The sequence below is a fragment of the Macrobrachium nipponense genome, chromosome 3, assembly GCF_015104395.2.
Source record: "Macrobrachium nipponense isolate FS-2020 chromosome 3, ASM1510439v2, whole genome shotgun sequence".
NCBI lineage: Eukaryota > Metazoa > Arthropoda > Malacostraca > Decapoda > Palaemonidae > Macrobrachium > Macrobrachium nipponense.
Genome location: NC_087202.1, coordinates 42,126,268 through 42,136,606, shown reverse-complemented (window position 1 = coordinate 42,136,606; position 10,339 = coordinate 42,126,268). Strand labels below are relative to the sequence as shown.

The 10,339-nt window shown below is 38.6% G+C and overlaps 1 protein-coding gene across 28 annotated transcripts in view; it reads left to right on the top strand.

The window, feature by feature from the left end:
• LOC135221710 (rho GTPase-activating protein 21-A-like) overlaps nucleotides 1-10,339 on the top strand; it is a 669,873-nt gene that overhangs the window by 447,437 nt on the left and 212,097 nt on the right. For all 28 annotated transcript variants that reach the window (XM_064259480.1, XM_064259473.1, XM_064259475.1 and 25 more), the window contains one exon: nucleotides 7,407-7,533. Coding sequence is in view for 19 of the 28 variants with exons in the window: in XM_064259467.1 (XP_064115537.1) it covers nucleotides 7,407-7,533 (127 nt within the window). In the remaining 9 variants the exon portion in view is untranslated. The remainder of the gene's footprint in view (nucleotides 1-7,406; nucleotides 7,534-10,339) is intronic.

Below are 10,339 nucleotides of genomic sequence, written 5' to 3'. Positions count from 1 at the left end.
CATCACTATCACGTCAGATGACGGCATCCGTTACTAACAATGTGAGGCAAATCGGTGCCGAGGTACGTACAGCGCATGCCCAAGCCCAAGCGAGGGGTCACTTGTGCCATAGGAGATAGGGAGTATATGTGAATGTGGTGACAAATCAACGTGATCGCTATTCGAGGCTGGCATGCGAGGCGGACCCGAGAAAACAATAAGAGCGAGAAATGTACCGGGATTAGCAACAGCTTTAATGTGTTTTCTCCTTCGTCGCAATTAAGTTTATCTATTTTGTTGTTTTCTTTTATGTATTTGTTACGGCTGTGTTAATGTTATAGGTGCTCTTTTATAATTGACATTTTATTCAGCTGTTGCCATTACCGGAACGTTATTAATCGTTAATTGGTTATATTGCTCTCTAGGTTTGTTTGTACAGCTGAAGAAATTCCTTGATCATTGTCTCGCTAAGACTGAGCTTTAATGTCTTAATGGCGACTTCTTCACTCGTGTTAGGATCTCCGTTACGTTTCATCTTATATTTATGCATCACTTCTTTGGGAGATTAAATTTTGTTTGTAGTAGCGGCATTATTTTCATTAGCTATTTCACTAAAGTTACAGTTGTGTCTTAAACTCTGGCGGTTGAGTGTAGCTTCTTTCATCGTCGTCTTCGAGAATACATATTTCGTTTTATAATCATTAAATTGATTTGCCTTGTTTTTACATATTTATTTCTATTGTAGGTCCACTGGAAACTCGTATAGTATTCTTGTAAAACCTTAGGAATTGTCGTTGAACATTATTATTATTATTATTATTGTTATTATTATTATTATTATTATTATTATATTATTATTATTATTATTATTATTTTGGTAGAAGATCCTCTTTTAGGCAAATGCTGTTAAAAAGAATGGCGGAATTAAGCGAATTGATTTTATTTATTGTTTTTTATATTGGCCAGTACTCAGAATCATCGCTGTGCCTGAGAGGCGAATTGTAAGAAAAATAGAAAAAACAATATATAATCAACTCGCTTAATTCTGCCGTTCTTTTTAACAGTATTATTATATATTATTATTATTATTTTGTAATTCTCATTCTCCCAACACGTGGAGAAATCATCCGATCTTCCGGTTTGCTGATTAAACTTTCCCATTTGAGCACCGATGATCCGGAAATGCACGCATGGATAAAGTTTTGCCACAAAGGAACGTCTAGCGTGTGTGAAAGGAGGAAGTTTTTACCTGTGAATTTTTCGTTTTTGTCTGCAATATCAGTCATTTGTTGAAATTTCTCTCTCTCTCTCTCTCTCTCTCTCTCTCTCTCTCTCTCTCTCTCTCTGTATTTTATGGCCTTTTAGGATTATTGAGGCGTAATTACTCTAAATGGCTCGTGGTTTAAAATGTCAGTTATTGGATTAATGAATCTTACGGTTTGACAGCTACCTTTCACTCAGAGAGAGAGAGAGAGAGAGAGAGAGAGAGAGAGAATGGCGCCAGTGCATGCACCGAAGACAGTAAAAACGTCTCCTCCCCCCCCCAAACCCACCCCCCCCCCCCCCCCCCCCACCCCCCCCCCCCCAACCCCCCCAACCCCCCCCCCCCCCCACCCACCCCCCCCCCCCCCCCCTTCTCTCTACTCCCTTAAAAGAGAAAAGAAATTTACTTCATCTTACTTGCATATTGCAGAACTAGTTGTCATGTACTTAAGTAAAGGGTGAAAGTTGTGCTGATGGGTGTTGAAAACTCTGGCGTTTAGTGAGAAATAGTTTCAGGCATGAATTTCTCTCTCTCTCTCTCTCTCTCTCTCTCTCTCTCTCTCTCTCTCTCTCTCTCTCGTCCCCCAAGTCCACGGCTGAAGGGGCTGTTGTTAAGAGAGGAATTGGGGTTGTTTGTTAATGATGGTACCGAATGCCCAAAGCTATGTAAAAGGCAGGTGTGGTGCGGGGCCTGGCGCTACGGGCTGTGTTTTGTGCCTGTGGCAGGAGGAAGAGAAGTCCCAGATGTGGAGGAGGTGGAGGAGGAGGAGGTCGTTTGTATGTCGGGTGAGATGGGGTGGGTATCGTTCTCAGAGAATGTGGTGGCTGAGGGAAAGGAGTTCATCTCATCTCGCTTCACATAAAACGTCCACGTTTCCTACACCTGTTATTTGATCGGTTGTTGCGTCTCTGATGTTGCTGTCGTTTTGCGGGTGTTCCATGCTGTTGTTGGCCGACTCTCCGAGAGAGAGAGAGTTACAAGGACTAGGATGCCTCAAAGACTTGTTAAGTCTATCCGAGGAGACATCGTGTGCTCACTTATCTGTAGGAGCACGTTTTACTGTGCATTAACAGTGTCCTAATGATTTTGTCTAGCTTTCTTTTAAACTCTTCTACACTGTTGCTGTTTACAACTTCTGGTGGCAGTTTATTCCACGTGTCACACATCTTGTATGTAAAGAAGTTCCCACAATGGGGTGAGTTGTATCTCTTCAGTTCTAGTTTCCATCCATTTCTTGTCTGGTTTTCGTTTAATGTAAATGGGTTACTGTCTACTTTTGTTATGCCTTTCAGTATTTTAAAAGTTTCTATTAGTTGTCCTCGCAATCGTCGTGTTTCTAAGCGATACATGTTCAGGCTCTGTAGTCGTCTTCGGTAACCTATTTGCCTGATGGATGAATTAACCTTGTGGCTCCTACTTGTACCAAAATCTTATAAGAAATAAAGAAAATTAGAAGGTATTTATGTCGTGATACAGAGAGAGAGAGAGAGAGAGAGAGAGAGAGAGAGAGAGAGAGAGAGTCATTAGCCGGATTGGGCGCTGTTAGGGTGTTTTTGATTCATTTGTTATTTTCGAGTACTGTAGGTGACAGGATAGAATTACGGGACACCCCCCCCTCCCCCCCCCCCACCTCTCTCTCTCTCTCTCTCTCTCTCTCTCTCTCTCTCTCTCTCTCTCTCTCTCTCTGTGTATCACGACATAAATACCTTTTATTTTTTTTTCTCATGAGATTTTGGTTACTGTCAGATATGATAATAATAGTAAATTTTATTAATATATATGTTGATCAATGGCCTACATGGTTACATGCATATTTATGCCTGATTTTGTGTTTGTTGAATTAGAGGAATTTCTGTGATGCTCAAATTTGGTGACAACTATTGCAATTAATTTTCTTAAAAGACACTGTCAAGAATCGACGTCTTACTTTGTGCCACATGTATTTTTATGGAAAAATAGAAATTGCATTTTCCAAGGAGGAAATCTTCAGTGAAAAAATAACAGTAACTGTCAGTCACTGTTACATTCTTCCCCAGGGTTAAACTCGTCTTAGAGCAGTAGGCCTCCCTCCCTTTTGTGTTTTCAATCCGTTCATGTACCTGCTCGCGAACCTTATCAGCATTAGGTTGACGTACATTATATAACTTTTGGTATTGACTACTACAGATTCCTCATGATGGTAAGGGACCTTTCTAACATTTCGCCTTTGCCCCTCTAGCCCTGTATTTCTACTTTCGAATTAGGTGTCATTCCCCATTCCTCCATCTGCTTCGCAGTTGATGTCTAGATTCATTCTGTCATCATGTTTAACTTTAGAGCCAAATTGGTAGGCATGTCTCACCAAACGAGCTCCATTTCCTGCCGTCCCCATTAATGTTTACGTCATCTGCTGACTGTGATAACCTTTAACACCTCTTTCTCTACTCTTAATGTAATCTTTCCCCAATATTAGCAAATTCCATCCATTATAACCATCTAGTTGTTAATCACCAGTATTAGCTTTTCCTTCTTCCAGTCACAGCTTTTGCCATCTTCCAAATTGCTCTTTCCAAATTTTGCTTGTCACCCATGCCATGTAGGTGTGTTGTGGACCAATGAGACGTAACACACTTTGCTTTATTAATCTAGTTAATCTCTCTTCTACTTAGTTTCCTACAAGGCTTTAACGAGTTATAAATCCATGCAGTACATCCTCAATACCACTCATTGCATTTCCGTCCTTTCCTACATAAGCATTCTTTAGGTTTACGTAAGCCACTTAACCTTTCATCTTTATTAAAACTCCTCACAACTGTTTCATAATAAACAATGTCCTGCCGGGCCGTTTATCATTGCTTTATTACAGGCTTCACACTGTTCGGAGACAAGAAATGTTATACCTGTTAGGTATTACATTGAAAGTGAGAATGATTTTACTTTGGAAGTTTTCATCGCGTAGACAGACTTGCGGTGTATTCCAACCTTGCCTCCCAAAACGCAGATTCTCACATGGAATTCCACCAACTCTTGGTACATTCCGTTTCCAAAATTCTGTATCAGCCTTACATTGTCCAAAGTCATTGAATCAGGTTATGAATTCTCAGCCTGTCGAGTCTCTGGGGAAAGGGAAATATAAAACTTTAGCTAAATCTTGGGATATTGCTTTCCTTAAAGGAACAGGAAGGAAGGGCACTACCCTCTCCTAATAACGCCCCAAGACCTGATAAAAGAGGATGGTTGAGCTTCAGGTTAAACAGACAAGGAAAGTTACAGAGATTGCAAATTAACCTTTGGTTATGGATTCAGATAGGTGACGTTAGTCCGATTTGGTATTTTTTCCTATAAAAACCACTCAATAGGTCGGACAATTTTCTCATATATATATATATATATATATATATATATATATATATATATAAACGTCATAATTTTGTAATGCGTAGAAAGTAAGAATCGTAAAAGGATGGAACCATCTGGTTAATTATTTTCTTCCGTTTGTATTATGTGCTTTAATAATTATCTTGTTTTACACTGGGTGTATGCACTGTAATTACGTAGGTGGAGAAAATTTAATAGTAATTGTATATTTTCAATTATAAAAATTTGTCTCTTATGAAACGCCCTTTTAATAAAGAGCTTTATGCTTTACTAGCAGAACTTGAAGAACTTAAGAAATTTTACGTCATGTCCTAATCCGCTTCTACAGCGTGAACCTCCCTCTCTCTCTCTTCTCTCTCTCTCTCTCTCTCTCTCTCTCTCTCTCTCATTCAGAGCCAAAAACCCTCCCCATCAATTAAAGCTAGTCATACTTAGCCTCCCTTGATAACAGATGAGTGTTGGTGTTCGAAACAAAAGAAACACTTGTAATTAAACCACCCCCTGAAGAGGCTCGGTATCAGAAGTGAGCGCCTTAGGTGAGGTCCTTGTTAACCCTTGACCTCTCTCTTCCCTCGCTGTTTGCCCAAGGTGGTGATGCGGCTTCTCAAACGGCAGTGGTATAGTATTGCCCAAGAGAACTTAAATTTGCCACCATGGCACTGCCATGCGCAGTAGTAGGCTGTTGTTCTTAATAGTTGTTTAGCACCAATTGATATTCAACGTAAGTACTTCTTTAGAACGTTCATTTTCTGTCTTTGGCTTCCTCAGTTTCGTTTTTTCTTTGTTCTTCATTGAATTTCGTGTCTGGAGTACTTATCTTTTAATCTGTATATAGTTCTGCTTTTATATATATATATATATATATATATATATATATATATATATATATATATATATATATATATAAATGTGTGTGTATGTATGTATGCACGTATGTATGTATAACTGAATCACGATACGGGAGGGAATGTATCCTGGGTTTAATAATATGTTCTACCATTCCGAAAATTTGTTTGAAAGATTTCTGTTCAACATTTCATAATTGAAAATTGATGCATGTTCTGCATCATTTCCAAATCATATATGTAGAATACTGTCGTGCGCGATTCAGTTAAAGGCGAGATGCAGTGTATGATGTATCTAAATGTGTAAATACATAAAAAATTTGGATAAATGTTCCTTAATTCCAGTATTTTAGTGATCAGGCTGCATTTTGATCAGTGTCGTTTGAGATCTCATGAAGAAGAACTGCTGCGTCGTTGTGTGTATCATATGTTGCATTTGAAACCGTCGAACGTTTTGAAGGAGTTTTGTAACAGTTCGGTGCAATATGTCGGAGAGATTCAGCTACAAAGTGCCATAGATGGGACCAGTAGTAAAGGGGTCTGGACAAATAATTGTTTTTCTATGGAGGAACCAGAATACTTAGGTGACTTAAATGACGCTGGCCTTACACGCCGGCATCAGAAATAATAGTTTTCGTGTTTTTTTTTTTTTTTTTTTTTTTTTTTTTTTTTAAGTTATCATCCTGAAGGGCAAATTCCACTTTACAAGCGTATAAAAGCTGCCGTATTTTATTACAGTTGACTATTCTTTTAATACCTTTATTATTGATAAATTGGATGTTATTTACATTACATGTTGCCCTTGCTCTGTGAATTACTAACTAGTCTTTTAGATCAGTATTATCATCACATTCAGTGTCTGAGTTCATTAGGGTACAATAGCATAGATACGGTTAATGCATCATGAAGTTGCTGCATGGCGCCCAACGTTGCCAAGAATTCCTTCCTAATTGGCTCACTAACGTGACCTAACGTGAGCTAAAAGTGAAGAACGTTATTGGAGTGCCCTGGCAGAGATGAAGTGCCATCAACAAAACTCTGTCTTCAAGAGAAGGCAATTCGTGAACTGATTTATGGATTATTTATTGAAATTGCCTCTGAAGACACTACGTCGGTGGCCATACATACATATTATTTTTTTTTCTTTATATATAGTTTGCTAGAGGATGCTTTTGTGGGCATTATTGGGTTAGTCATTTCTTACCAATTCCTAAATTGTTGGTATATTTGGTACTTTTGGCACTTTTGGAGGGATTCGAAACAGAAAGTTCCATATGGTTTTTTTTCTCTTAGTTTCTAAGGCTACGCATTTGCGCAATAATTATTGATGAAGTTTTCTTTATGGCACTGAGGTTCTGAAGGATCTTAAGAATGGCTCATATTTCATTTTGTGTTCTTTTCAAAAATCATTGGCTTCAATTTAATATGCTGATATTAATCCATGCAAAAAGGTGCACAGGATAATATGATTTATTTTGTGTTCAGCATTGGGATATTCATTGTGTGCTTTCATCGGGATAGTCTAGTTTTCTGTAAAAGAAAACTATTGAGATGAATTTGTTTATCAGTCTGCACTTTTTCTGTCCGCCCTTAGATCTTAAAAAGTACTGAGGCTAGGGAGCTGGAAGTTAGTATTTTGGTCATCCACCCTCCAATCATCAAACATACCAAATTGTAACCCTCTAGCCTCAGTATTTATTTTGACTAAGGTTAAAGTTAGCCATAGTCTTGTGTCTGGCAACAATATGGGGCAGGCCACCACCAGGCCGTGGTAAAAGTTTCATGTGCCGCGGCTTATACCGAGACCACCGAAAGATAGATGTGTTTTCGGTGGCCTTGATTTTATGTACAGAAATCTCGATTTCGCCGAAGAAACTTCAGCACTTTTTTACTTGTTTTACGAGTGTATAAATTGATGTTTACACTTCACCATGTATTATTTACTGATTCGTTATTTTCAGGAATTGCTGGGCGAGCATGTGGGAGAAGAGGCGGCATCCTCCATCACGTCTTTGGAACCTCTGGATACCATTTTTGTGAAACATGTCAAGCAAGGGTCCTCGGCGCATCTGGCCGGACTCAAGACTGGTAAGTCGTCTATTATTATTATTATTATTATTATTATTACTATTTTCGTGTTATCAGTCTTATCACAGTCATCCTATTCGAGCGGGTAGTTTTTATAGTGTGAGGCTCCGGGTTGCATCCTGCCTCCTTAGGAGTCCATCACTTTTCTTAATATGTGCCCTGTTTCTACAGTAGATTCACATCAACCGCGCATCTTATGTTTAGGCCAGTCCTTTACGACGCTCCTCATTGGCTGCTCATAAGCCAACCAAGGACTGGAAATTCTCAGTTGCTAGGGGGAGTTCACATAGGTAGGATGTATTTTCCACCTCTCCTGAGGGATACTTAAAAGACGTATCCCTCAGAAGAGGACCGAACATACATCCTGCCTATGTGAACTCTCTCGAAAGACTATAGTTTCCAGCCCTGTGATTCTGTGATTGGCTTATCAACAGCCAATCAGGAGCGACGTAAGGACTGGCCTAGACATCAGATGGACGGTTGATGTGAATCTACTATAGTAGCCCACTCTTCTGCATGAGTCCTAGAGCTACTTTAGCATATAGTTTTTCCAGGTTCCTTTCCAGGGGTTTTGGGATAGTGCCTAGTGTTCCTATAAGATTATGGGTACTACTTCCACTGGCATATCTCATTTCCTTCTTATTTCTATTTTCAGGTCTTGAAACTTATCAATTTTTTTTCTTTTTTTTTCTCATCTACTCTGGTGTCCCATGGTATTGCGACATCAATGAATATTTTGTTCTTGATTTTGTTAAACAATGGCACGTCTTGTCTATTTGCACGTGTCACCCTATCTGTTCTGATAAGATAGTCCCAAAGGATCTTTGCTGATCGTTTTCCATCACTCCCTCATGTTAGTGTTCATACCACTTATTACTGCAAGGTAGCTGGTGTTTCTTGCACAGGCTCCAGTGGAGGGGTTTTTCTACTGAATCATGCCTCTTTTTGTACTGGTTCTGTGCAAGTGCCGGACATTCGCTTGCTATGTGGTTTATGGCTTGGTTTTTCATATTGCACTTCCTGCATATGGGTGAGATGTTATTTCCTTCTTTTGTTATTTGAACATAATATCTAGTTCTTAGGGCCAGACCTTGTGCCGCTGTTATCATTCCTTTTGCTTCCTTCTTCGGTTCTCCCCTCTGTAGCCATTGTCATGTTTCATCGCTGGCCAGTTCTTTAGTCTGCCTTATGTGCTGTCCGGACATTAGTTTGTTGTGCCAGTCCTCTGTTCTGTTTTTCATTCTCTTTTCTATATTTCTGGGTCTTCGTCTACTTTCATCAGCCCTTCTTCCCTTGTGCTCGTTAGCCACTCGTCTTCACTGGTTTTCAGATATTGCCCCAGTCCTCTGCTCTCGATTTTGACGCAATCCTCTATGCTTAATAGCCTTCCTTTCGTGTTATGTATAGTCTGTGTATTTCCTCTTGGATGCAGTGCTTTGTGTATTGTCACGTGTTTCTAGTTTTCTGGTCTGTGTTGCGGAGTTCAGCCTTCGTCCATCCACTACTCCTGCGCTGTATCTGATTACTAGTACTGCCCATGTGTTTATTTAAGGCTTTCATCATGTTTCCGGCGTTGAATTTTGACTTGAGTATCGCCTTAAGTCTGTGTATATATTCTTTCCTGGTCGTTTCCTTCATCTATTTGTGTTTTATATCCTCTCCTATTATCCCCAGGTATTTGTCTCATCTGGTAACTTGATCCTTTCAGTCCTTGTCCCTTTGCCTTAATAATAATAATAATAATAATAAAATAATAATAAATAATAATAATTAATAATAATAGTAATCATAATAGTAATAATAATAATAATAAATAATAATAATTATTATTGTTATTATGATTATTATTATTATTATTATTATTATTATTATTATGATTACTATTATGTTATCAATAAACTTAAACATTAAAAAGTTTATGATGTAATTGTGGTTTATTATTATTATTATTGTTAGTATTATGTAGCTTGATCTAGGTTGTTGTTTTATAAGTTTGAAAAGTTGTCCTTGCGAAAAAGAAATGAGGCCTTTAGTGGTCATTAGCCGAGCCAGTGGTTTGCCACCATCATCTTCTCCCCTGCTTGACGCCTTTGTGGCTCATTCCCCGAGTTCTTGTCACCCCACTCTCTGCATTGCAGGGTACCTGTTTCTCTTCCATACCTTTGCATCAACATCATCGTACAGTAAGGCTTCGGGTGACTGAGACAGTGTAGAAAAGGAAAAATAAAGGACAATTCTATTCCTTAAATGATCACTCTGTGTGTGTGTGTGTGTGCGCGCGTGTGTGTGACTAAGACAGGGAAGAATAGGAAAAATAAAGGACAATTCTCTACCTTAAATTATCATTGTGTGTGTGTGTGTGTGTTATCGTAGCTCATTTTGTATCCCTTCCTGACTTCATTTATTTTCCCCTATCACTGCCGAGTTCATCTAGTATAGTCACCCTAGCGCACGTGGTCAAAGGACGGTCTCGGAAGGGTGAAAGAGTGATGCCAAATGTACTTTCCTCATTGTGTAAATAAAGCTACGAAGACTCCCTTTCAATTCTTTAAAAAAAAAGTTTAAGAAGCATTATAATTGGTGGCATTTTTATGACAATAATATTGTTAGAAATAGAACATGAAAGTATTAATTAATGACCATATTTTCTTCTGGCATTGTAATTGTGAACATTTTTTTGTTCTCGTATTTTGTGAAGTGTACATGATTTGTGGACTTATTTTTCTAAGACTTATATGTAATTCTGAGTTTAGAGATGTGAATTTAGCTATTCTTGTCATCTGTGGATTCATGTTTCCTACCTTAA